The 26,203-nt window shown below is 37.0% G+C and overlaps 7 protein-coding genes and 1 non-coding gene across 10 annotated transcripts; 5 read left to right on the forward strand and 3 right to left on the reverse strand.

Moving 5' to 3' along the window:
• Positions 1-597: 597 nt before the first annotated feature.
• AT5G07600 (Oleosin family protein) lies at positions 598-1,616 on the reverse strand. Its single transcript, NM_120842.3, has 2 exons — positions 1,296-1,616; positions 598-1,158 (listed from the first exon to the last, which is right to left on the reverse strand). The coding sequence occupies exons 1-2, from the start codon at positions 1,538-1,540 to the stop codon at positions 711-713; spliced, it is 693 nt and encodes a 230-aa protein (NP_196377.1). The 5' UTR covers positions 1,541-1,616; the 3' UTR covers positions 598-710.
• A 510-nt stretch (positions 1,617-2,126) lies between these two features.
• Positions 2,127-3,389, forward strand: AT5G07610 (F-box family protein; the record flags this gene model as incomplete). Its single annotated transcript, NM_120843.1, has 1 exon — positions 2,127-3,389. One exon carries the CDS (start codon positions 2,127-2,129, stop codon positions 3,387-3,389), a length of 1,263 nt encoding a protein of 420 aa, NP_196378.1.
• Positions 3,390-3,459: 70 nt separating this feature from the next.
• Positions 3,460-5,318, reverse strand: AT5G07620 (Protein kinase superfamily protein; the record flags this gene model as incomplete). Its single annotated transcript, NM_120844.2, has 2 exons — positions 4,627-5,318; positions 3,460-4,040 (listed from the first exon to the last, which is right to left on the reverse strand). Exons 1-2 carry the CDS (start codon positions 5,123-5,125, stop codon positions 3,460-3,462), a joined length of 1,080 nt encoding a protein of 359 aa, NP_196379.1. The 5' UTR covers positions 5,126-5,318.
• A 1,443-nt stretch (positions 5,319-6,761) lies between these two features.
• Positions 6,762-10,809, forward strand: AT5G07630 (lipid transporter; the record flags this gene model as incomplete). Of its 2 annotated transcripts, NM_120845.5 has the most annotated exons (17): positions 6,762-6,788; positions 6,941-7,074; positions 7,212-7,243; positions 7,419-7,550; positions 7,661-7,740; positions 7,987-8,081; positions 8,174-8,334; positions 8,463-8,614; positions 8,699-8,817; positions 8,927-9,090; positions 9,178-9,252; positions 9,397-9,468; positions 9,596-9,733; positions 9,837-9,992; positions 10,101-10,153; positions 10,238-10,416; positions 10,516-10,770. In NM_120845.5, 17 exons carry the CDS (start codon positions 6,762-6,764, stop codon positions 10,580-10,582), a joined length of 1,836 nt encoding a protein of 611 aa, NP_196380.5. In that variant the 3' UTR covers positions 10,583-10,770. The 2 variants fall into 2 exon arrangements, with proteins under 2 accessions (NP_196380.5, NP_001332151.1); NM_001342954.1 differs by lacking the exons at positions 6,762-6,788; positions 6,941-7,074; positions 7,212-7,243 and having other exon boundaries at positions 7,493-7,550; positions 10,516-10,809.
• On the forward strand, positions 7,207-7,290 carry AT5G07625. The gene has a single exon. It is a non-coding gene; the product is annotated as a tRNA-Leu (tRNA).
• Positions 10,810-10,881: 72 nt separating the features above from the next.
• On the forward strand, positions 10,882-12,358 carry AT5G07640 (RING/U-box superfamily protein). The gene is made up of 3 exons (NM_120846.3): positions 10,882-11,181; positions 11,261-12,027; positions 12,139-12,358. Exons 1-2 carry the CDS (start codon positions 10,906-10,908, stop codon positions 11,933-11,935), a joined length of 951 nt encoding a protein of 316 aa, NP_196381.1. The 5' UTR covers positions 10,882-10,905; the 3' UTR covers positions 11,936-12,027; positions 12,139-12,358.
• Positions 12,259-18,132, reverse strand: AT5G07650 (Actin-binding FH2 protein; the record flags this gene model as incomplete). 2 transcript variants are annotated; one of them, NM_001342955.1, is made up of 28 exons in its annotated part: positions 17,602-17,928; positions 17,416-17,488; positions 17,201-17,305; positions 17,005-17,103; positions 16,822-16,863; positions 16,624-16,704; positions 16,475-16,525; positions 16,316-16,397; positions 16,148-16,197; positions 15,793-15,853; positions 15,626-15,693; positions 15,479-15,550; positions 15,287-15,403; positions 15,096-15,164; positions 14,945-15,011; positions 14,719-14,816; positions 14,537-14,608; positions 14,353-14,451; positions 14,214-14,255; positions 13,993-14,073; positions 13,803-13,853; positions 13,627-13,708; positions 13,361-13,455; positions 13,213-13,284; positions 13,033-13,149; positions 12,843-12,911; positions 12,659-12,725; positions 12,259-12,555 (listed from the first exon to the last, which is right to left on the reverse strand). In NM_001342955.1, exons 1-28 carry the CDS (start codon positions 17,871-17,873, stop codon positions 12,434-12,436), a joined length of 2,376 nt encoding a protein of 791 aa, NP_001332477.1. In that variant the 5' UTR covers positions 17,874-17,928. The 2 variants fall into 2 exon arrangements, with proteins under 2 accessions (NP_001332477.1, NP_196382.2); NM_120847.3 differs by having other exon boundaries at positions 12,434-12,555; positions 13,993-14,145; positions 17,602-18,132.
• Positions 18,133-18,841: 709 nt separating this feature from the next.
• SMC6A (structural maintenance of chromosomes 6A) lies at positions 18,842-26,195 on the forward strand. Its single transcript, NM_120848.2, has 28 exons — positions 18,842-19,057; positions 19,300-19,405; positions 19,488-19,621; positions 19,761-19,816; positions 19,931-20,017; positions 20,090-20,410; positions 20,688-20,807; positions 21,095-21,229; positions 21,360-21,436; positions 21,531-21,606; positions 21,748-21,822; positions 21,935-22,039; positions 22,211-22,380; positions 22,484-22,586; positions 22,693-22,805; positions 23,094-23,295; positions 23,465-23,596; positions 23,678-23,792; positions 23,920-24,005; positions 24,075-24,170; positions 24,330-24,466; positions 24,564-24,666; positions 24,750-24,829; positions 24,930-25,008; positions 25,099-25,156; positions 25,466-25,563; positions 25,722-25,816; positions 25,914-26,195. The coding sequence occupies exons 1-28, from the start codon at positions 18,898-18,900 to the stop codon at positions 25,969-25,971; spliced, it is 3,177 nt and encodes a 1,058-aa protein (NP_196383.1). The 5' UTR covers positions 18,842-18,897; the 3' UTR covers positions 25,972-26,195.
• Positions 26,196-26,203: the final 8 nt, after the last annotated feature.

Below are 26,203 nucleotides of genomic sequence, written 5' to 3' on the forward strand. Positions count from 1 at the left end.
AGATTGATAATGGGCCTGAGGCCTATTATTCATTAACTCGTTTGTTGCTGGAATGACAATAATAGCCTTATTTAACAAACACCTTCACATAGACGAAATCATGATCACCTAAAAATCGACCATATTTTGATGTTCACGTACGTAAATGCACATTCATCTTAATCACGTGAAAGATGTTTTTCCAACTGATACAATAGAGTTGTTGTATTTTTAGATCAGACAGACTTTCACTATAAGCAGATTCAACATTACATATAAACATAAGACGTTTAATTGTAATTTTTTTACTAAAAAAATTTGATCATAGAATTTTGAATTACTCATAAACATGAAACGTTGAATTTTGAAGCTGCTACATGTTGGAACAGCTCGACCAATGTCGTTCACCTCGGGGGGGTTTTAAGGGTGTGCAACCGGCGCAAATGAATGCAGAGGCTCCAATTTTTTTTATTTAATTCTCTGCTAATTTGAGGGTCCAAATCTTTCAAAAATTTCTAGACACAGAACGATGGCTGGGATTGAATATTAGGTTTTATCTGGGAAAAAAAAAGATGACTATGTGAAACTGTCACGTTAGCTACGGCACTGCACGGATCGATACGCACAAAACATGACTTAAAGAAGAAAAGAAATTTGGGCCAATTTTCCATTTTAAAAAAGCTTATTATTTCCAACAAAAAGGCCATTATTAGCCACATCACTGAACGGATCTACTTTTTCTTTGAGCCGGCCTTACCCGCCTTACCCGTAGGTGCGGGTGCGGGTGTACCTGCACCAGCACCAGGACCAGCACCAGCACTAGCTGCACCAAGACCAGGAACAGCAGCAGCAGCAGCACCCGCAGCAGCAGCAGCACCAGCACCAGCAGCAGCAGCACCAGCACCAGCACCAGCAGCTTCGGGTGTACTTCCACCTGCGGTACTTCCACCGCCAGACTGATCTCCAAACTTTCCAGTAAAGGATCTTCCTCCCCAATTTGCTGTCCAAGTTCCTCCATAACTAAAATTTGGCGTAGCTTGGGGTGACGATTTTCCTCCCCAAGACCCTTTAAAAGTTCCTTCATAATTAATCTTTGGCGTTAAACTGAACTGGGCAAACATAGTTGGTGGAGCTCCTATTGCAGGTATATTGTTCTTCGACTTTACTCCCATGCCGCGCCTACATCACACATACACAATAACACAAGTGTGTGTGTTTGTATATATGTCATAGTTTCATTAAATTAAATTAGAAAAAAAAACATTGTACCATATGAATATTTCAATAAAATTTGTTTGATTTACTAAATCAGCAACCTGATGAGAGCAATGGCCGTAGCTCCAAGGGCGCCACCGGTCGTAAACCCTGTGGTTAAGAGAGTAATGGCTATCGTGGCTGGTACGAGAATCGGGCTGAATATGATGAAAAGCGGTGTGGTTACGGTTAATCCGACGGCTGTACCAGCGAGTGTTAGACCCGAGAACACGAAGAAGACTATAGAGGCCACGACAGCGATAACAACCTTATAAACCTCCAACAAGAAGATAAGAAAAGAAAACATGTTGTGATAAATGTTAAATTTCTATGACTGATGAGATTTGTTTTGATGTAATTCTTCAGCTCATACTTTGTTTTTGGATGGTTACGTTGTTTGGGGTCTACATGCAAAACGATGGGAGTCGATAGAGTCATAGAGATCTACGTCACGTTACATTTTCTTTTTTTGGGGGTTGTCATGTTTTTTGGACCTTTTTTCTTTCTTGTTCTTGTAAAGAGTTCAAAAATTAACTGTCGTGTTGTTCACGTTTGTGGTTGGAACATCCTAAACATGTAACTTATCCTTGATCCTCTACAGGTCTATAGCAGTTTCGAGATAACAATATTTAAAAAACTTTAAGTTTCAGAAGAATACAGAGTTTATAAGCTAAGATTTGTATTAGACACGACTCAAAATTCAGAAGTGAGAACAGGTCAATGTCAACGAAACTCAAAGAATAATTGATAAGCAAAGCTTCCTCCACAATCTTCTTGACCAAAAAAACATAACTCATCACATCCTTACCTCTCTATATAATCCAACACCAGAGTCTCTCTTCTTCCTCACTCCAATAAACCCTAAACAAGTTTCTTTTTAAACCACTCCAGCGATGTCCTCTTGTTCAAGAACAAGAACAAAAGCTCCAAGATCGGCCAGAAGCCGTAGAAATGGTGGTTTCTCTTCTTCATCGGCTACAATTGTGGCAGATATCGATGATGTCTTGATTCAAATCCTCTCTTTTCTTCCAATCAAAACTCTTTTAAGATTCAAACGCGTATCCAAACGCTGGCTTTCGCTCATTACAAACCCTGTTTTCTCAAACCGTGTCATCAAGTCCAACCACCCCTTACCCATCTCTGGCTTTTTCTTACACTCACCAAGAGAGATCAAGTATAGCTTTGTCTCTCTTGATGATGACGCAACCAACCAACGGATTTCATCATCATTACCACTTTGGTTTACTGATCATCAAACAGATATGATCATAATGCAATCAACCAATGGACTTCTCCTCTGCAAATGTTCTTGTGCTTCTTCTAACCATTTCAACACAAATTACTATGTTTATAATCCGACGACAAAACAGTACACTCTTCTCCATCAGATCGCCGGTCACATCGCACTCTCATTAGCCTTTGATCCTTCAAGATCTCCTCACTATAAAGTCTTTTGCCTCAGAGGAAGAAGCAACAACTCTTTTTCTTCTGCCTCTGACTCTGAACTTTACCACATAGAGGTTTATTCCTCTAATGAAGGACTTTGGAGAAGAGTTGTTCCAGTTCCAACCTCTCCTTCAACCTTTATAGAGTTCAGCTACTCAGTCTTCTGGAATGGCGCGGTTAACTGGTACGGTTTCAGCTCTAGAGATTGCCTCTCTTTCGATATCAATACACAGGAAATCAAGATTCTTCCACTCCCTGATCATGAACATGAAGACGAACCGCTACCTGATCCCAGGATACTGATGTTTCTGGATGAATCCCAGGGAAATCTTTACTATATTGAGGTAAATAATCAGAGCTCTTCAAATTTACGGGTTTACGAAATGGAAAGCAACAGCTCAAGCTGGTCCGTGAAGTATAATGTTGATTTAGAGCCTCTTGCAGCCGCTTTCCCCGAGATGATCAGAACCGAATACTATACCGATAGGCGGATTTACGCGTTCTCTGTCATCGGTTTTGTAAAGGAAGAGACAGATGCAGCATCATACATTTTGCTCCACATTCCAAACCAAGCTGTAAAGTACAACTTCATAGACAAGACTTTCAAGAAACTTTGTGATTTCAAGTCATTGGTCAATGATGCTCCTGAGGATCATTTTTACAGATTCCAAAGAACTTTCCAGTTCATCAAGTCTCTTGCTAATGTCTAAATAGTAGTTTATCTTTCTCTGTAAAATCCATCCCTATGTAGAAGCTTTTATTCAAAAGATGATACCTCTTCTAAAATTTCCCAATCTCTTCAAGTTTCCTCAAGACTTGTTTGACGTTTGGCCTAAGAGAAGGCGAAGGAGAGCAACAAGACATTGCAAGCTGAAAATACTTGAGGACACATTCTTCACTTAGATTATCATCACTTCCGAGAATCTCAGGACGGTATAAATCAGACAACCTATGATCAAGAACAGCATTCCTCATAAAATCAGGAAGATAGAACTCATCATCGCCAGTTGCATTCTCGTTTATCGGTTCTTTACCAGAGACTAGCTCAAGCATGATCACACCAAGACTATACACATCACTCTCTTTGCTCACGTCCTTCATCTTTATTAACTCAGGAGCTTTGTATCCCTCAGCTGCAGAAACATCAAGAATCTCTTGTCCTGCAGACAGGTTCAAGAGCAAATGTAAACCGAAATCAGAGATTCTAGGTTCGAAACTCGAACTGAGAAGAACGTTCTTGGACTTCAGATTGCCATGGACGATTGGTTTTTGCATTCCTGTATGAAGATGATCAAGGGCTTTCGATATTCCAATTGTGATTCTTAAAATATTGATCCATTTTCTTGATTCATCATCTCCACCTGTCAAAACAAAACAAGAATGTAATTTTCTTATTAGTCTAGATATTTGCTGAGATTGATGTTCTTAGTGTCAAATTTTGTTCTTACTACACTAAAGAAGTGGAAAATGACAGAAAATAAAACAAAAATAGTACCGACAAAAGACAAAGATGATCTCATACCTTATATTTTGAAAAGCTTGAAGAAAATAATATTTAAGACAAATAATGAAACACTGAATTAAATGATCCAGCTAATGTGCTTAATTCCAGCTGTGTGGTTCTCTTTTGGATAATCTTAACACATTGTTAATCTTACATAGTATTTTTAATTTATATCTTTATGAATATATATGTATGTATGTACATATGATATCATCATCATGGGAATGGTAAATTATCCAGGAAGATTCTAAGAAACTATATATGTATGTATAGAATCTTCCCGGGAAAACCCATGAAACAAGTAACCACGAGATTCCATGGGGTTAAAAGGAAAAAAAGAAAAAAAGTTAACATTCTTTGCTTTCTGTCGGAAAAAAGAAAAAGTTTGGTCCTTTTTAAAACTTTTTTATCAAGAAAGTAGAAAAGAAAACAGAGAGACTTACTTCTGATGAAGTCGGAAAGATTCCCGGAACCGAAGAAAGGATGAACCATAAGCTTCTCTCCTCTGTTTCCAGCGTAGAAACCTAACAGAGGAACCAAATTCTCATGTCGAACAAACCCAAGTGTTTCGATGATGCCATTAAACTCTTTAGAATCCGATCTCACTGTACACACCGGTCTAAGAAACCTAAGAACCCTAATCTTGCCGCTTCTTTGTAAAGACGCTTTGTATAGAGTACCATAGCTTGATTTTCCGATGACTTCTCCGGGAGCATCGAGGATATCGCAGATCGTGAGATCTTCTCCGCCTTGAAAGATTACGAGTTCCTCTGTTTCCGAGGAGAAGCCTTGTTTGTTGTGGTCTAGTGATTCGACGTCGTATTGATCTGATTCAGTAGATGATGATTCTTTTCTTCTAAGGAAGATGATAAAGAAGATTACTATCAAGAATGCTGATAAAGATACTCCTAGTAACAATGTTAGAAGTAGAGATTTTCTCATCTCTGAAACACTTTTTTAGGTGAGAGATTTTTTGGAAGATTTATGATTATGAGTATTGTGAGGTTTGCAGGGAAAAAAATTACAGAGAAAGAGAGAAAGATTGATAGAGACGGGAGATGAAGTTGATATATAAGTTCAGAGGACAGATCTAAGAATATCTTTTTTATTTTATTTCCTTGTATCAATGTTGACTTTATGATTTCTTGGCCTTGTAAGGGTATGTGTATATTTGTATTTACATATATATGCAAATTTACTTTCCTCTTATGTTCTCAACCAATTATGATGACCTAATAATTCCAAATTGTATTTTCGTTACACGTCGACCTATATGTACTTATTTTCTCTCTAGGGTTGATGTTTTTCAGTTTCACACATGCTTGTATACTCCGTATAAAAGAGTTTTTGGAAAATAATATCTCGAGTAGAACGTTTTAGTTTCTTTCAAGGTAAAAATATTAATGAGCGACCGTGGTAATTAATTGTAATGATCTCAAGAAAAAATGAAGAACGTTGGAAGTGGTGATGATAATTAAATGTTGGGTTTGACTAGTGATGGTAGTTGAAGTGCGTGGGGTACATATTTAGATCCTTGATTGGATGTTTTATCCGGCAAGTTAGGGTCAGACTGGTGGAGAGGAAATAAATTGAAGGCAAGTACATACAACTCCTAACTTGAGAATGAAATAAATTGAGAAGAAAAAAGGATAGAGGAATACTTTTCTCTCTTTTGTTGAGGAACCTTTCTTCTACTAATACCAATTTTTTCTGTTTTTCAAGCTGAAATTGTTTTGGAATAAGTATGATTGTGTTTAGAGAAAAGACTGAAAATAATGATTGTTGAGAAGTGAAAATCGACATCACGATTAATCTATTGTTAGCTGTAAGCTTTGTCTCTACTCCTTAATTAGACAGTTGACACAGATGATGAAATTCACTTTATTCAACGGCTCGAAATCACCCATTTTTGGTTCCACTATCCCATGTCATCATCATTTTAAATTGTTCACCACCAAATACGATTGTGAAAGCATACTCGTTCATAATCATAATAAATTGCACGATATATATTGGCTAGCCTTTTCTAAGTTTTCTCGTAACTAATTTATATGTAGCACTACAAAGTACTATAAAACCATATGAGTTGAAAAAAAGAAACACATCACATGAGCCCACATATTAAGTTAGGAGTAGTTAATTAGCTCTAGATTGAGAAGATGGGAATATAGATTTTCTTTAGCATTACATTTTGAAGAAAAATCGGAAAAATATCATAGCAATATTTTACTAATATTGATTATTGAGTACATGGGTTCAAAATAATAAAAAAAAAATGGATGAGGTTGGCATTAAATATTTATTGAAAATGAAACGTTGGCCGGCAGTTTCATTTTATGGCCCCAATGTGCCATGTAAGTACTATGTAGTTCATACTCCTAATAAAAAAATGTAATTTGGACTCGAACAGCAAAAACATTTGATGATAGAAAAACGAATAAAACTGTAAATTGATAGAATTGGCTTGTTTTCTACTTGTATATGATGAACAATGAAGGCCAATATATTATTGTTATCACTGGTCGTATAAACTTAATTTAGTTCTTGCACGACATCTCTCATACTCTTGGCTCAATAGATGGAATATATTTACACTTTATTTCAGGTGTGACAAGTATTACCAAACTTGTGTTTAATTTGGTTGACTGACTATGACGAGGTCTCTGACTCATTCATTGCATTCAGTTTCAAGTTGTGACAAATGAATCTTTCTTTGCTTATCTACGTCTATTACTAAAACTGTGTTGTGTTTTGCAGCCTAAACTTTTAGTGGATGATGATATTCAAGACCATGCTGGTAAAACGGTACGTACCATCACTAGAGTCCGTTGTAAATTTGACAAGGATTTTTCTGATGAATCTGATCTTAATATGTTGTGGAGTTATTATTGGTACGTGAGTGCAATGTTCCTTCATGTATACTTTGGCTTGTTGCAAGAACTTTAAGTTTAGAAAAGGAAAAAAAATTCACAGGTCATATTTGTAAGGGAATATAAATTAAAAACTCATAATAATATCAACGAGTCAGGTTGGCCGAGTGGTCTAAGGCGCCAGACTCAAGTTCTGGTCTTCGAGAGAGGGCGTGGGTTCAAATCCCACATCTGACATTCATTTTTATTTTTCTTACCCATTTATAAAAAATCCCCAAATCAAAACCCTAAAAACCCAATTATTTTTTTTTGAATTTGTGATAAGATTGCTTAATGTTATTATCATGTTCTTTTTGGGATCAAAGTTACTTGGATTGGTGCTGCAATTGAATCGTCGTTAACCCAGCGAGGGACTTTGAGTTTTGCATCTCCAAACAAAATGGCTACCAATAGTGACAACAACGTTAATCTCTCGCGCATTTTCAAGTTTTCACTAAGTTCGTCTTCATTCTGTGTTTCTTACTTTTTCTGAGAAGCTCTCTTTTGCATTAAGAGCTTCTAATTAGTGTGTTTTTCCTTGATTCTGGATTGAATTTTGGAATTTTAGGTAGGCAGTTTATATCAAGAAGCATCCCCTTCGTATTCAATTCCTGGATCGTCAGGCATCTCACCGAACGAGACTATGCGGTAATGAATCTTTGTTCACCAGTTGAATGTTTATCTTGTTAGATTTTGCCAATGTATTTGCTTTAAGCTTGATGGAAAGGATTTATTATTTTGGTTGTTGCTGTCTTTGTATGCATTTCTTATGGTAAAGATTGTGTTTTTATGGACTCTTAGGTGACCGAGAAAACAGTTATAAAGTCATGTTTTATAAGTTTTAGCTAAATGCTTGATTTTAATCTCGATCTATCTTTTCTCATTGAAATGCAGCTCTACGCTATCCAGTTCCATCTTTTTGTTACTTGTGTCTTGTTTCTCAGCCGGGAGGGATTTCGGCGCGCTTGCTTGCGGGCTGGCACCAAACGGTATGCGTAATGCAGTTTGCGCTGATCCCGTTTGTATATTTGGTTTTTGACTGAGTTTTTGGTCAGTGATATTCCTCAACTTCGTGCTTCAGTGATGGTCCTGAATCAGAGGAAAATGTGACTAGGATATTGAAAGTAGCATGGGTGACAGTTCCACTCGGGATAGCTATTACTATTGCAGCATGCATTTTTGTGTTATGGTGGCAGAACCTTAGTTACTCCGACCCATATGCACAGGCTATCTGGATTCACGGTATATTGTGGTCTTTTTTGTGCCTTTATCATAGTTCTTTAGCTTACAGCCTTGGAATTTGAAAGTTTCGGTTTTCGGTCATACTTGTGTCTGTAATCAACTCAAGGACTAACCTACTAACGTGGCAGGATTTGCATGTGTACTGGAGCTTATGGCTGAACCTTTGTATATCCTCTCTCAGACATTGCTGAAACTACAGTTGCGACTCATTGTTGAGACCGTAGCTACATTGGCACGGTGTGTAACTCTGTACTCTCTCCTAGTCATGCAAACCAACATGGTACAGTCCTTGTACTATTCCATCTTGTTTCAGGCAAAATAAAGCATATATTATCGAACTTAAGGTTATCTTCAACATGTTCAGGAAAAAGTGATAATCTTCGCATTGTCACAAGTTGCATATGGAGGTTCCTTGTTTATTGGGTACTGGGCCTATTTTCTCATCTGTGGTGTTTACAGAAGTTCGAATCTCTTTCCTTTCAGGTATGAGTTCTCTATCATTTGATCTCCTCGCCAGCATTGTTAACTCTTAATATGCTCTAATTAATTCTATCATAAATATTAATGTTCAACAATTTTTGTGATGTCACAGACCTGGGAACTTCATGGATTTTGATAATGATCTCTCGAAGATGTGTAAGCTGTTTACTTTTCAGTCCTTCCGAAAGTTAATCCTTCAAGAAGGTGAAAAATTGGTCCTGGTATGGTTAGATACACCTTATAACCAGGCTGTATATGGGATAGTCGACAAACTAGGCAAGTCTTTTTGGTGACAAAATGCAAATTATCTACGGGTACAAATGTTGCCTAGAAATGTTTCTTACACAGTTCTTAAAACTCCAGGTAGTTTAGTTGTACGCATGGTGTTTCTCCCCTTTGAAGAAAGTTCATACACTATATTTGCCAGGTTCGCATCAGGTTCATTTCTCTCCTGAGTGTAGTTAAGTATGGAATAAATCTCAATTTTAGTGTTTCATGGTATTGGTTCAGAGATTTCTCCCAAGATATTTACTGTTCATTACCATATATGGTTTCTATCTGTGTGTCTCTCTCTGTTGACAGGTGATTATCAGGAAAGGAATAAGAAACTTGGAATTTACTTGACCGTGGCGTTGAAGCTTGTGATATTAATAGGTATATTCCTATCTATTGCAGAGTCTCTAAAACCGAAATTACAGATCCCCAATTGTTTTTGTTCCTCAATGTAGATAAAGACTTCTTGACTCTTATCTTTGGAAATTTTCTGAATACGTGAAATTAGGTCTTATATTTATGGCATTTGGCCCGAGTTATTCGTACTCTCTCATCAGATTGTTGTATGGCGAAAAATGGAGCGATGGAGAAGCTTCCTTGGCCCTACAGTTTTATTGTCTCTACATCATTGTCCTAGCCATGAACGGTTAGTGATCATATCTGGATTAACTAATTCTTATGGACTTGTCAAGCTTCTTCTTTTGGCGGTTACTATCTTCAATCTGTTACTTTGTCCATTATTTCGTCAGGGACCTCGGAAGCATTTTTACATGCAGTTGGAACAAAGAATGAACTGGAGCGCTCAAACGACATGTTGCTTATATTTTCATTGATTTACGTCGCATTAAATATTCTACTGATAAGATCTGCCGGAGCAATAGGTTTAATCATGGCGAATTCCTTGAGTATCCTTCACCTATATATATATATATATATGTATATATATATATACTTCAACTAGAATCAGCTATTGTTCATCTCGTTTTTGTCTTCTTGACTTCTAAAAAACAAAGATATGATTTTTAGGATCATCTATTCAGGGAGATTCATCCAACGTTACTTCCAGGTATGCTTGATTAAACTATAGAATTATGTAACATCACCCATTTTTTCAACAACATTTGTATTGAACCTCCAAATTTGTCTGTAGGGCACTTCTTCATTCTCGTTCCGAAAATGCTTTCCTTTAGGTTGGCAAATTCTTATCCTTTCGAGCATAATCACTCTCATCTCAGAGAAAACCATCCTAGATCGTAAGAACTTTTGGGAAACATTTCCCCTCCATTTCGGCATCGGTGTCATCTGCTTCTGTCTTTCGGCCATTGTCATGTAAGTCTCCTCTCCTATGGCTACTACAATATCCATTTCAAAAAACTGACATTTAAGGTCTTGTTTCGGTTCTGAAAACTTGTGTGTTTTCGTTGGTAGATACCGGCGTGAGAGGGTGTTCATCAAAAGAATCAAACGTTTCAGGGATTACAATCACGACGACTGAAGAACCCGGTATATGCCCTGGTTAAAGTTCGGTTAAGGATTCGGTTTATAGTTTTGCTTAGAAAAGAATTTTAACGCTGAGACAGAGAAGCTTTTGTATTACCGAATCCACCTTTAGTGGGGAAAAACCCTCAGTTTTTATAGGAGTTATTTAACATGGTACTACTCTTCATTATTTTTGTTTTTGGTAATGGTTGAATCATTTCATGAATGAAAAGGTACAGCAAGATTGAAATATGTATAAAAACTTATTAGAAACAACTTGTCTTGCCGCACCGATGATGATTCGGACCAAATCCTAAAACATTTTTTTATACATTCAAAATGTGTGTGTCGACGACCTTTTGGTTATATTGCAAGGGTTTGGTGAGTGAAGAGGTGATAAGGGATGAGAGTAAGCAGATCGGTGGTTTTGGTGTGGCCATATGTGATCACGAGGATAATCGACTATATGAGATGAACAAAGTTCTGGGAGGTGAAGAGTCCACACACCAGCAAGCTGCTGAATTGGCTGCCTTAATTCATGCTTTGAATTGGGCGTTGGAGCTTGATTTGGGAAGGGTCACATTCTTCTGTGATGATTCCAATATCTTAGAATACGTAATTACTCAACCCTAAAACTTTTTTTCATTATTAGACATAAAGTATTTGCCTAATGTTTTTCTTTTCTATGTAACAGGTGACAGGTAAAGCTGAACCAAACGAGTCCACTGTAGCAACACTTGTGAAGGAAGTTTCTCTTCTTCAGAGCAAATTCTCGTTTTGCGAAGCACTTCCTGTGATGAAGGACATCACTTTTGTCCTTAAGCTTGCAAAAGATGCTATAGCTTCCCAAATCAGGTGGCGTGAAGGTGACGTCTACATGGAGACTTGTCCAGTATGCTATGAACACGTTACATCTGACGAGAAGTTTGAGGTACCCGGTTGTTTCCACCGCTTCTGCTTTGATTGCATTAAGAAACAAGCCGACGTGGCACTAGAATTTGCGAAACCAGTAGTAAACTGCCCAAGCTTCGGTTGCAACTCAGAACTACAGAGAGAGGATTGTGAAGGTGTTTTGAAACCTAAGCAGCTTGATCGTATGACCATGTACAAGAAGGCGAGCATGATCAAAGCCAAAGTTTTAGACTTTGTATGTTGTACCACATGTGACAATGTAATGGCAAAGCCCGACCTCATTGAATACACAAAAACGTTCTTCGTTGATGCTGAGCTGTCAGGAGTCAGAAAGTGCACGGAGTGTGGGTATTGTTTCTGCGGAGAATGCAGAGCAGGATGGCACTCTGGCATGACATGTGAGGAATACTTTAAAAGAGAGAGTAATGAGCCATCTCCTGAGGATGTGGAACGTTAGGAAGCTTCGGTTAAGAGTCTTAGATGGATGCAATGCAGAAATTGCAAGTCGAGGAAGGTATTTGATGGAGGTTGCAACCATATAACCTGCAGGTACACTCTCTCTTTCTCTGCATTTTTACTTCATATATAGTGTATTAGTAAAGTGTGTGTATCATGATATTTGTTTTTTTTTGTTTATTAATACTGGTTTTGATCTCACAGTTGCAAATTCGAGTTCTGTTGCTCTTGTGGAGCTGAGTGGAACAAGGAAGCCAACTGTAACTGCCCGAGTTGGGAGTTAGAGGACCAGCGAGGCAGTGATGGGTTTTTGTGTTGAGTGGGGTTTAATTGATGCAAACACTTTCTCATTTGAATTGTCACAAACACTGACATCACTTTTGTATATGCAAATTTAAACCCACACATATTAACAACACCAAGCAGTGAAAATATTTACATCACTCGTTTATATCAACACAAAATATCTGCTTGCTTTTCTTTTAGTGAAAGCAACTTGTTATTTCGTCTTCTCCATTTCCGCTTCCTTAGCATCTTTATTCTTGTCCAAGTCCGCTTGCTTGACATTCTCTTCGTGTGCTTTCTTAAACAACCTTATAAAACTCAAGAGTGTCGTGGTAACTGCAGCAATATCGATCGATCACCAGGTCTTAATGTTATTAGCTACATATAACGAGCCACTCTCTAAAGAGGATGAAGTTTATTGTTTCCGAGGCATATATACCTTTTTCAAATGGATAATGGTTAGGATCCTCGCCAAAATAGTGTGCAAGTGCATCAGCATTTTTTCCCTGTCGTCCATACATAAGATTGATTCAAAAACAAGTGTAATTACTTTCAAGATCAAACACATTGTAAAATGTAAGGCACTTGGAATCTACTAGTAATAAGAGATTGACAAACATTACCACGGAGGAGTAAAGACTCGATACCGTTGCTACTTGAGTCTCAGCCATGGATATGAAGTCCTTCAATACCTGTCCAAAACACATAGACCTAGATTAAGTTATGTGGCAGAGTCATGGACCTAATCTCAAATTCATGATTGATAAAAGAGAAATGCAAGAGATCGAGATAGATAGAAAAACAACAACATACTTTACGGAAAACTTGAGAAACTGGACCATCACTTTCAGATGCAGTGAGTTGCTTGTTCAGTTTTTCCAATCCTTTGGTTATAGCTTGTATTTCCTCAGCCAGAGACTTCAATTGTATCTGAAATAGACAGGACAGTCAAAATTACAGCTAAGAACGGAAAAGGTACGTACAAAGGCAAACCTTTGAAGCTGATTCAAGACTTTCAAGATCTTTATGGAAGTCTAGTAGATCTGATGCCTTGGAAGCAAGGACCTGGGAAAATAAAAGAGGATGGTTTCATGATCGCATAAATATAATGCATGCTTCGTTCTTTCGATTGTAGTTTTACCTTGCAAAGATAATGCATGAGAGTCATCTTGCTGTTAGGTGCACATGTGTCGCTTAATATCAATAAACTTTTCAACTTGAATCCCACGGCACTGCCTACAGAAAGCAGTGCAAAGGATTTGCGTTCAGATAAAACAAAAGAGGACATAATGCAACGATTAAACAAAGGCGCCATTCCTTTCGTTAACTTAGCTCACATTGAACACACGAATGTTATTGTGTTGCGTTAGGAGATATCTTAAAGCCAAAAGATAATGTAATACTCACCCTCCGCAGTTCCTTGGTTCAATATGTTCCCCATGCAGAGGATATTTGCCATAATCTCTTTTAGCTTTTCTGAAGTACGGACCTGATGAACAAAAGAAATTAATGAAGAGAAAAAGTCTAAGAAAGATGGACTGCACAAATTAAAACTTTAGAGATAATTATTGAAAATATCTTACCTCCTCACATGCAGAATTAACCGCATTTAAACCTTTATTGAGTTCTGCTATCTGCAAAGTAATCATCATTATAAAAAAAGGTATCAAGAATCTACATGAGCTACTTAGACACTGATAAAACCATAACTTTTATTCCTCCAAAGAACCAGATAGACAGAAAATAACATTATAGGTAATAATACCACCAGACCTGAGTGCCAAATTGAATCTTGAAGGAAAATGCTCTCAGCTTTGATTCTACTCCTGGCACCTTCATTACCTCTAGGAAGTACTGCGGTGTGAGTGAAGGAAACGCATTAATCACCCGGAAATGCTCTTTCAGTGGAGCTTTAGCTTTAGCTAACTAAGCAATTTGTTACAACTATATCATAGTGGGGAATAAAAAGAGTGTGATAAGACTTAAAAACAGACCTGCTCACACTTTCCCAAGGTTGCCTTGTCACCAGTATAGTTCTACAACAAACCAGTCAATTACGACCAAGAATAAGGACTCGTGTCAAGTAACAACCTTAAGAAGTAGATAATGCTACTCAAAAAGGCAAGAGGTAACCTTAAGAAGCTCCATCTCCTCCTTTGTTGGGCAAAACCTTATAAGATTCTCTATTTGATCAACATCTAGTACATACTCATCCATTCCTAGTACTGCAGCCTGGATGGTGCAAAGAATAATGTGATAAATTATCATTAAAACTATAAAACATCAACCAGTAAAGTAGGTTTAGGAGCTTAATTACCATCATATCAGCCAGCGGAATGTTTACTTTAGTAAGCATAATTTCCGTGTCATTGGCTCTCCTAAGGTCAATCTGGAACCCAGTAGAAAAACCGTCCATCAAACAGAGTGAAATATTTAAAGTTTATGGGTCATCTATTATATATTGAACCACTTTTCTTGTGAGACAGAGACTCCTTTCACCTGCTTCATGGCTTTCTTCTTCTCCAAGTCAGCTTGTTTAACATTCTCTTCGTGTGCTTTCTTAAACAACTTTATAAAGTTAAAGAGAGTCATAGTAACTGCAGCAATCCATCAGGTAATTATTGTTAGCTACAAAACAATTCCAACTTAAAGTAACAAATAGGGAATTTTTTTTCTTTCTATGTATTTCCTAAGAAGATTGAAGTTTATATATTTTACGCCATACGTTGTTCAAATGGACATTGGTTAGGATCCTCGCCAAAATAGGGCGGAAGTGCATCAGCCTTTTTTCTCTTTTGAAACAAAGCAAAAAAATCATATCAAGAGCAAACACATTGTCAAAGGTTAAATCTAGTAAGAGGCCGTTGAGAAATTACCACGACAGAGTAAAGGCTCAATACAGTTGCCATTTCAGTCTCAGCAATGGAAATGAAGTCCTTCAATGTCTGTTATCAGATACATAAAACTAGGTTTCAGGATCCGGAGGTCAGATATCTGAAGATTATTTACGTGGTGCACAATCATGGAACTAAACTCAAATCATAAGACGAACAAAAAACCAACATACATTACAGAAAACTTCAGAAGCAGGACCATCAGTTTCGGATGCAGTGAGCTCCTGCTTCAGTTTTTCCAATCTTTTGATTATAGCTTGGATATTCTGAGCCAGAGACTTCACTTGTATCTGAAATAGACAAGACAATCAGATGATGAGCCAAAGGAGTAGATCGACGACGCCGGAAAAAGCACAAATGCAAACCTTTGAAGCTGATTCAAGACTTTGAAGATCCTTATAGACGTCCAGTAGTTCTGATGCCTCGGAAGCAAGGACCTGAAGAAAGAAGAGAGTTAACTCCAGGACCTGAGCAAGACCATTTTCTAAAACAACCCTATAATTGTAATTTACCTTGCAATAATAATGCATGCTTTTAACAGTATGTGTATCACTTACTGAACTGTCCAACTTGACTCCCACTGCAACCACAGATGATTTTCGTTCAGAACAAATAATGTATATGATGCAGCGGAACAGAGGCGCCGTTCTTGAATCAAAGAGAAAGATATGAAACTTACCCCTCGGGTTCGACTTCGATGTGTTCCCCAGGCAAGGAATCTTTTTCATAATTTCTTTTAGCTTTTGTGAAGAAACGGACATGATGAATAAGAAATGAGGAGAAAAAGTGTAAGAAAAACGAAATTCATCATACCGTTTTGTAAGAATTTAGTTGCTTGCTTGTTGTTATGTTTTTTTCATCTTTCGTTTAGAAATTCATATATGGACTAGAGGTAACTATTGCAAAATACATATATAGTTTCAGGACCTGAGCAAGACCATTTTCTAAAACAGAATCTAGAGGCTTTTTCTTTGTAAAGAGAGTAATTTACCTTGCAAAAATAATGCATCCTTTTAACACTTAATCTGTCCAACTTGAATTCCACTGGAGAAAGAAAGGTTCTTATCAACCACAGAGGATTTGCCTTGAGAACAAACAATATATATATATGATGCAGCAGAAACAAAAAGGCGCCGTTCTTGAATCAAAGAAATCTTATTGAAGGTCTTGTGCAAAAAAGATAAAATATCCCTAATACTTACCCCTGTCAGGTCCTTGGTTCGATGTGTTACCCAAGCAAGGAATCTTTTTCATAATTTCTTTTAGCTTTTCTGAAGAACGGACCTGGTGAATAAGGAGCAAATTCTAAGAAAGAGAAATGCATATATGGACTGCACAAGAACTAGAGGTAATTATTATACCTCCTCACACGCAGAAGTTACCACATTTAACCTTTCTTTGAGTTCTGTTATCTGCACAGTAACAACAGAACCAAGAATATACAGTTACATAGACGCTGGTAAAACCAAAACGTTTTCCTCCAAAGAATCAGATAACAGAACCGCCGGACCTTAGTGCCAAATTGAGTCTTGAAGGAAAATACTCTAAGCTTTGCCTCAAGTCGTGGCACCTTCATTAGCTCTAGTAAGTACTGCGATAAACAAAATTGATGGCAGAAGTCAATGAGTTAGCTAAGTAAGCTAATTACTAACCATATTTATTTATAGTAGGAACCAAAAACAGTGCGAGATTGATAACTTCAACAGACCTGTTCATACTTTCCCAAGGCTGCCTTGTCACCAGTGTAGGTCTACAACAAATCAGTCAATCACGACAAAGAACAAGAACCCGTGTCAATAAAAAGTGAATAATGATGATTAACCAAGAACTGACAAATATCACAAAATAAATAAATAGAAAGTAAATAATGCAACTACTCAAAAGTCAAAACCTTAAGAAGCTCCATCTCCTCATTTGTTGGGCAAAACTTTATAAGTTTCTCTATTTGATCAACATCTACTACAGACTCATCCATTGCCAGGACTGCAGTCTGGACGATGCAAAGAAAAAAATGTGGACTATTATCATTAAGCTATGAAGCGTAATGACTTCTTACCCAGGTAATTAATGTAGGTTTTGTAGCTTACCATCATATCAGGCAGCGGCATCGAAAGATTAATAACCTTGTTATTGGCTCTCATATAGTAGGATCTAACATTAAAAACCCTGTAACTGGCTCTCCTAAGGTCATGCTGGAAAACCATAAGAGAGACTATACTTTCAAAAGTCTCCACCAGAAAAGAGCAAGTTAAAAAATATATGTGACGCAATAACCAAATGTGTTAAGAATATTTCACATTACCAGTCGAATTTTTTCAGGTTTTGCCTCAACAAAGAAAAGGGTCTCTAATTCTGATATATCAAGTTCTATTGCACTGGCAAAAAAAAATAAGAAATGATTACTTGCAAAGCAATGGTCAATAAAACGTCAGTACGTATTATCACATAGAAGTAAGAGAAAAGCCAAGATAAAGTTAAAGTCCAATACGTTTGTGAATCTCCATGTCGTCTCTGTAACTCATCCCATAAGCTCCCCTGCAAATCGCTTGTTATTTTAACCCAATGTAAAGGCTTCAGGGAGGCCCTTTTTTTAGCTGGACGTGGAAAACCCCACACCATTCCTGCACCCGTATGATCAAAGGCATCAAACATCGGAGGTAATCTTCTAGGCATAGGAGGAGGACGTGGTGGTGGTGGTGGTACTCTTCCAGGCATCGGCGCCGCCATAGCATCAGAGCCAGAGATCTCGACAAGCGACATTGGATTAGGAACAAACAGACGATTTATTACAGTTTATATACAAGACCAAACAGATTGTTTTAGATCATGTTCGATCTAAGTCAGAGCATATAAGAGAATGATCAATCGCATAAATAGACTTGGGAAAGCACAGTTGACTTTGGGCAAAAGAGGTTGTCCAGGTTTGAACAGTCGAGAAGATTCCTAGAAGAAGATAGCAAGGAAACATTGTTAGCATTAAAATGTTCTTTTTTAAATTTCGATGCAAGCAAGAAGTGCGAGATCTGCTGGGCCATCATTATGGTCATGAAAATAACCTATATTTGAGTCAAACCTAGTTATTTTCCCTTTAGTAGTTTACTATTACACAAGTCTCCAAAACAGAGCATTTTGGACATAATCATGAGCCCTATCCGCTTCCAAGGAGAAAGAACCGATCATGTACGTATCCCACTCACTAATATGCTAATCCAAAGACGGTTAAGGATTCGGTTTATGGTTTTGCTTACAAAATATTTCAACGGTGAGAAAGAGAAAGACAAAGTGAAGCTTTATTGGAAAATATAAAAAACCTTGAAAATTTCATTATTTTTTGTTTTTAAGATTTTTTTTTTGGAAATTTCAGAATTTTCATTTTTGTCCTATTTTCGTTCCCTAAAAAAAAAAAAAATATGAACGAAAAGAAATTAGCAAGAAAAAAGTGTAAAAAACAGAGGATAATGATAGTTATTCTTCTTTTTTTCCTATAAACATCAGAGATAGAAACTACATACAACTGGACAAAAAAAGGGTAGAAATTTCTTAAGAAACAAATTACTTTGAGTTTTTATTTCCAAAGAAACAACAAACCATTTGCAAATTCTTTAAAAACTTAATTGAATTTCGAAAAGGCCAAATTATGGCACGTTTTTATTTTATTTTTGTCGTATGGCACGTTTATTATATAAATCCGTACCATTAGTTATCTCCTCTTTTATTTCCCGCCCATTAAAACATCCAACTTTCTTCTGTTCTTCTGAGTACGAAACCCTAAAAAGTGACAGAGATGGATGAACATGGCGACCATCGACAGAGTAATCCTTTCAACGATCAACAAACTAGCTCGGGTAAAATCCTTAGGATTCGCCTTGAGAATTTCATGTGCCACAGTAATCTCGAGATTGAGTTTGGCGATTGGGTCAATTTCATCACTGGTCAAAACGGAAGTAAGTATCTTTTCACCTAAATTTAGCTTTTTTGAGTGAATTCGCTTATGGCTTCGTTTTCTCGAGCCGGGTGTTTGCTATTTTCAGTAAATAAGTCTTTTTAGGCTTTGATTTTGGTTTGTGCTCAAAACCCATGTTTATGAATACTCAATTTTGAATCATTTAAATTTGTTGAATTTCTGAATGATTGACCAATTAAGAGCGGAAATGAGTTTTGGAGAGTGTGTTTTCGTGGTTTTCAGGTGGTAAGAGTGCGATATTGACTGCTCTATGTGTTGCCTTTGGATGTCGAGCCAGGGGAACTCAGCGCGCCGCTACGTTGAAAGATTTCATTAAAACTGGATGCAGGTTTGCGCACATTTGCTTCTCCATGGGATAAATTGCAGAAATGACATAACTTTCTTCAATCTATTTGGTTTTTTTTTTGCAGCTATGCCCTTGTTTATGTCGAACTGAAAAACCAAGGAGAGGATGCTTTCAAGCCTGAAATATATGGTGATACTCTGATTATTGAACGCAGGATCTCTGATTCCACTAGTTTAACGGTTCTCAAGGATCATCAAGGTAAACAAATTCTTTGATGTTATCTTCGTAGTTTGTGGCTTTGTGCTTCTGCTTGATTTGTATATCTACTTACTTGTTATGTCATTGTATAAATCAAGTAATTGAGTTAAGAGGTTTTCTTCTTAATTGTGTTGTGCAGGAAGAAAAATATCTAGCCGAAAGGAGGAGCTACGGGAACTAGTTGAACATTATAATGTGAGCTTTTCTCTTCGATTTAAGATTAAAAGTATGATCATTTATGTTATATCAGATTTTCGTGTTATTTGTGGTATTCATTGCTTGGATCTGTATTATGCTTTCGTTGACTAGATTGATGTTGAGAATCCCTGTGTGATAATGAGTCAAGACAAGAGCAGGGAGTTCTTACATTCTGGTAACGACAAAGATAAATTCAAGGTATATCCTGTAAATCTGTACGCGCTGAGGTAAATTTAGTTGATAGTTTTACTGAATGCTTTTGTTCCGTAGTTCTTTTATAAAGCAACCCTTCTTCAGCAAGTCGATGATATTCTTCAAAGTATTGGTACAAAGTTGAATTCTGCAAATGCTCTTTTGGATGAGATGGAGAAGACCATAAAACCAATAGAAAAGGAGATCAATGAGTTGCTTGAAAAGATAAAGAATATGGAACATGTTGAAGAAATAACTCAACAGGTTCTGCATTTGAAAAAGAAACTAGCTTGGTCATGGGTATATGATGTGGATAGGCAGCTCAAGGAGCAGAATGAGAAGATCGTGAAATTCAAAGAACGAGTGCCAACTTGTCAAAATAAAATTGATCGGAAACTGGTAAGTAATATGTTTCTATTTACTCAAATTTAGACTGCTATGCACAGGGTGCATGACTTGTATCAAATAGTGAATGTTGAGCTTTGAGGTTAGTTCTACCCTAAAACATTCTTCTAGGGCCATAGTGTCCCTTGTGCACTCTTCATTTAGGAGAGGTTGAGTTTCTAAAATGTTTATTTTCTTACACACTTATATACTTGATTGTGGCATCAATCATACCTTAGCATATGCTTGAATCCTTCATATTGAAGTTGATTATAACTGACCTTTTATGTAGGGTGAGGTGGAATCTTTAAGGGTAAGCTTAACCGAGAAGAAAGCTCAAGTTGCCTGCTTGATAGATGAGTCAACTGCGATGAAGAGAGAGCTAGAGTGTTTGCGGCAATCAATGAAGAAGGTATGTTAAAAATTAGTTTTAAAAGAGAGTCCCAGTTGACGCGATTACCCTTGAGGATGTAGTTTGATAATTTATCTTTCCTCTTTTAAACAAACTATATTTTCCTATTCAGCAGTTAAGGGAGAGGAACAAATGAAAGGATTGGATATTATCAAAGAAAATTTTGTTATTGAAATATTTGAATTGCATGACTCTGATAGGCACTACTCTGATAGTGTAGCTTAAAAATTGCGTTTGGTTTAGATACTTTTCGCATCTGTGTGTACTTGACATACAATTTTAAACAGGCTGCAAGAGAGAAGATTGCTTTAGAAGAAGAATACCATCATAAGTGCAGTAACATTCAGAAGATTAAGGATCGTGTTAGGAGGCTTGAACGACAGATTGAAGATATTAATGAAATGACTATAAGAAGCACACAGGTCCCCTACTTGTAAACTAAGATCCTTTCAGTTTTATGCTCAGGGTTTGGTATGGTGATTGAGGCGTAGTTAAGTGTGTGTGTGAGTATGTAGAGGTGTCTATACTCTTTACAGGCTGATATTGATGCAGGTCGAACAATCTGAAATCGAAGGAAAACTGAACCAATTGACAGTAGAGGTTGAGAAGGCTGAATCATTGGTTTCCAGGTCATTATGTTTTTCGATTTCTTCTCTTGAACTATCCTTTTGCACTATCTTCTTTTATTTGACTAACCATGGGTTAAATATTTTTCACTTTTAGTTTGAAAGAGGAGGAGAACATGGTAATGGAAAAAGCATCAGCCGGAGGGAAGGAGAAGGAACACATAGAGGAGATGGTATGATGGTGCTTGTAGCTTTTTCTTATTACACTGTTTCATTTATGTGCTCTGTTTTCAATCGTATAATTGTCACCTTTTTGTAGTTGTCTGTAAATATATTTACATTTCAGTTTTTTTTTTTGGCCCTTTGGCTTGTAGATTAGAGACCATGAAAAGAAACAAAGAAACATGAACGCGCACATCAATGATCTGAAGAAACATCAAACAAATAAGGTGCTTATCCAATTACATGGATTTACTAGCAGGCCCTGTTTTGTTATTTCTATTCTTTTGGAGAATGATAATCTCGAGGATTAGTTGGATAATTTCAAACTTCTCTTGCTAGGTTACCGCATTTGGAGGGGACAAAGTCATTAATCTTTTACGAGCGATTGAGAGACATCACCGCAGATTTAAAATGCCACCAATTGGTCCGATTGGTGCTCATGTGGTAAGTTACAGTTTGTCCCTTCTGCACATCTGTGCACAAAGAAATTCAATCGAGTTTGTTCACATCATATGGACCCTGCATGTTGTAAAGAAAAGCTAACATTTTCAAGTGTTACGACAACAATCTCTGCTGTTTTAGTGTGAATTCTTCTAATCGTCTGGTGTTGTACAGACATTGATCAATGGTAATAGATGGGCTTCTGCAGTTGAACAAGCTCTTGGCAACCTCCTGAATGCCTTTATAGTGACCGATCATAAAGATTTAGTTGCTTTGCGAGACTGTGGAAAGGAAGCAAAATATAACAATCTAAAGATTATCATCTATGACTTTTCAAGACCAAGGTTCAAATCTGAAAAACATTTTCCAATATTTCTGTTTATGTTCTGCTTTGATGAATGGATAGATTTAGTTATATTGCAAACGCCATGGCTATTATTTATGCAGGTTAGATATACCAAGGCACATGATTCCTCAAACAGAACACCCAACTATTCTCTCTGTCTTGCACTCTGAGAATACTACTGTTCTTAACGTCTTGGTGGATGTGGTAATCTTACTTTCAGATTTCTCTGTATTTGTATACTACTAACTTCTCACCCTCCAACCCCTGTATAGTGATATTCATTTTAGCTTTGGTTTCTGTATATTTCCAGAGTTGCGTAGAGAGGCATGTGCTTGCAGAAAATTATGAGGTTGGCAAGATTATTGCCTTTGAGAGAAGGCTCTCACATCTGAAGGATGTTTTCACTATAGATGGATACCGAATGTAAGTTTCCAGTTAGATTGGCAAGAACGAATCTCTTAGAGAGCCAGACACAAATACTTAGGTTCAGATTATAAGGGAGGGACATAAATATCAGGTGTTTTCAAATTTTGTAAAATGAGATAATGATTTTACCTAGGAAGAGGTTTGAGTTGAGATCATTAGAGCCAACTTCTGATGATTTTACTGAGTATTGACTTAATTACTGGAAAGGCTATATGTCTATATTAATTTCATCTGTAGAGGAAGATCTGCGTCAACATTACAGTAATCTACATATTCTTTTCTTAGGTTTTCCCGTGGGCCTGTTCAGACAACCCTTCCTCCCCGTCCTCGAAGACCTACTAGATTGTGTGCTTCTTTTGATGACCAAATCAAGGATCTTGAAATAGAGGCCTCAAGAGAACAAAGTGAGATACAGGAATGTAGGGGACAAAAGAGGGAGGCAGAAATGAATCTCGAGGGTCTTGAATCAACAATGCGCAGACTGAAGGTAGTGTAACATCACTACTGTCTCTTTAGCTGTATCCATTGTTTAATGCACTGGTCATGTCGAACTAATGTGCCAAACTTTTAACTGTGATACATTTTATTTGTTTCCGCAAAGCTTAAGCTTCTTTGGATTAATAACCATTTTGCATATTTTTTTGGTTTATGTACAGAAGCAACGCACCCAACTAGAGAAAGATTTGACAAGGAAGGAACTTGAAATGCAGGATCTGAAAAATTCAGTCGCTTCTGAAACCAAAGCATCACCTACATCAAGTGTTAATGAGCTTCATCTAGAAATCATGGTTAGTGATATTGGTTGAAACCGTTTGATTGTCAATATTTCCCATAGCATCATTCTTGATTGCACTCTTTGTATTTCTCAGAAATTCCAAAAAGAGATAGAGGAGAAAGAATCCTTGCTAGAAAAACTTCAAGACTCCTTGAAGGAAGCCGAACTAAAGGCTAATGAACTTAAAGCTTCATATGAAAACTTATATGGTATGTTAGCGATACATTTATATTCTTGGATTTGTGTAAAAGAGATTAGTCATCTTGATTTACAGACCAGTTTACTTTAATATAGTTCAAGCTAGCTACAGTGATTCTATCTAAAACGTACATGCAGAGTCCGCCAAGGGTGAAATTGAAGCCCTTGAGAAAGCTGAGGATGAGCTAAAGGAGAAAGAAGATGAACTCCATTCTGCAGAAACGGTGCACCTTCGTTAAGAGTTTGGTTCTTTACTTGTTTGCACTTAGTACTGAACTGTGATTCTGTTTCAGGAGAAGAACCATTATGAGGATATAATGAAGGACAAGGTCTTACCCGAGATTAAACAGGCTGAGACTATATATAAGGAGCTTGAAATGAAACGGCAGGTAAGCAATTATAAAATTCTACTAGTAATAAACATGAAAAGGGACAAAAATATCATAATGAGCAATGCAATTTCATTATATATATATGTTTGTATGCAAGTTAATTATTGCTCTTGGATTCATTTTTTTTAAATACTTTGTTCAACTGCTGAATTTCAGGAAAGCAACAAGAAGGCCTCCATAATTTGTCCTGAGAGTGAGATAAAAGCTTTGGGTCCTTGGGATGGGCCAACTCCTTTGCAGCTTAGTGCTCAGATTAACAAAATAAATCATAGGCTGAAGCGAGAGAATGAGAAGTGCTTAAGTTTCTGTGCCTTGTGATTGTTCCTACATACGGAAATTACCCGTTGAATGCCTGTTAATGTTACATGCGTTTATCTCTTATTGATACAGTTATTCTGAATCAATCGATGACCTCAGGATTATGCACGGGGAAAAAGAACAGAAGATTGGGAAGAAACGCAAAACTTACAAAAGCTGTCGAGAAAAACTCAAGGTTTACAGATATATTTTCCCTTCATCCAAAATTCCGAGATATATGTGCTAATTCATTTAATGTGTGCATTACTGTTTAATCAGGTCTGCAAAGATGCAGTAGACTCACGGTGGAACAAGCTCCAAAGAAATAAAGATCTTCTGAAGCGAGAATTAACTTGGCAGTACGAATTGTTTTGCCCATAATTACCAATACCATTGGCTAACTCTTTAGTTATGTGATTTTCATATGCTATTTTCCTTGATTGGTGATCATCAAAGCAGATTCAACCATCATTTAGGAAAGAAAGGTATCAGTGGAAATATCAGAGTCTCTTATGAAGACAAAACTTTGTCCATAGAGGTAACTGGTGCCATATTGCTACAATTTGCATGTGATATGTCTATATTATTACTTTAATTTACTGGTTGGTTGCACTTTTGTATTCGACAGGTAAAGATGCCTCAAGATGCAACAAACAGTGCTGTTCGAGATACTAGAGGACTTTCAGGTGCTGTTTCTCTGCTCTAGATTTGCATATGAATTATTTAAGACTTAAATTCACTCATTCTAGAAACGTTAGAACAAGGTTCAGTGGAATAAGTTAAGTAACTAAGCCCTTGAAGATGGTACTTAAATCTAAGAATCTAAAACTATTTTGACCTTTGTTTACTATATGCCCTCTATGTTGTCCTATATTTGAATCTCTAGAAGCTAATGCTCCATTGAGAGTATAACCTTATTCGTTCAAATTATCAGCTATTTACATTTCTAGGGAGCTTCAAAGTTTGATCAATCCTACTCTTATCATAAATTCCAGGTGGGGAACGGTCTTTCTCGACTTTATGCTTCACATTAGCTCTTCAGAATATGACTGAAGCCCCAATTCGAGCAATGGACGAGTTTGATGTGTTTATGGTAATCTCCTTTTGGGAATTTTATTTCTTACAACTTGATCTCGGTTTGCATAGTATAATATCATACACCACTTCTTCTCATAACTTGGAGCTTCTAAAACAAAATTCAAACACCTTGAGAGAAATAACGTGTTAACGATTCGGTTTCTGCAACCTCAGGACGCAGTTAGCAGGAAAATCAGCTTAGACACATTGATTGATTTCGCATTGAAACAAGGTTCACAGTGGATGTTCATCACTCCTCATGATATAAGGTAACTTCCATCCACTTAGTGAAGTAACACACAACACTGTTTCTTTAAAGCATAGGAACTATGTAACATTGTAATCTCTCTTTTGCAAATTACACAGTATGGTGAAGTCACACGAGAAGATAAAGAAGCAACAAATGGCTGCTCCACGTTCTTGAGCTACAAAGAACCTCTCCTTTTGTAAATTCACCATCTTACTCTCTTTTGGCCATAACTTAATGGGGTCTTTCTAACTTTATCCTATATTTTGGAAGTTTCTCTTTTGTCAATAATCTCAACAGATAGATATAATGATTATGATCTAGTGGCTTCAGATTTTTTGATGAAAAGATTGAAAGTGACAGGTTCAATTTTTTCTTCTTCACTGTACATTTGAGACCGTTTGTACAT

Source organism: Arabidopsis thaliana, chromosome 5 (genome assembly GCF_000001735.4).
Source record: "Arabidopsis thaliana chromosome 5, partial sequence".
NCBI lineage: Eukaryota > Viridiplantae > Streptophyta > Magnoliopsida > Brassicales > Brassicaceae > Arabidopsis > Arabidopsis thaliana.

Bases quoted from the DNA above. Each gene is read 5' to 3' on its own strand.
- AT5G07600 (NM_120842.3), bottom strand. From the start codon at position 1,540: ATGTTTTCTTTTCTTATCTTCTTGTTGGAGGTTTATAAGGTTGTTATC. The intron at 1,159-1,295 runs GTTGCTGATTTA...TGTGTGATGTAG, and splicing joins ACGGCCATTGCTCTCATCAG to GCGCGGCATGGGAGTAAAGT.
- AT5G07640 (NM_120846.3), top strand. From the start codon at position 10,906: ATGTGTGTGTCGACGACCTTTTGGTTATATTGCAAGGGTTTGGTGAGT. The intron at 11,182-11,260 runs GTAATTACTCAA...TCTATGTAACAG, and splicing joins ATTCCAATATCTTAGAATAC to GTGACAGGTAAAGCTGAACC.
- SMC6A (NM_120848.2), top strand. From the start codon at position 18,898: ATGGATGAACATGGCGACCATCGACAGAGTAATCCTTTCAACGATCAA. The intron at 19,406-19,487 runs GTTTGCGCACAT...TTTTTTTTGCAG, and splicing joins TTCATTAAAACTGGATGCAG to CTATGCCCTTGTTTATGTCG. The intron at 19,622-19,760 runs GTAAACAAATTC...TGTGTTGTGCAG, and splicing joins GGTTCTCAAGGATCATCAAG to GAAGAAAAATATCTAGCCGA.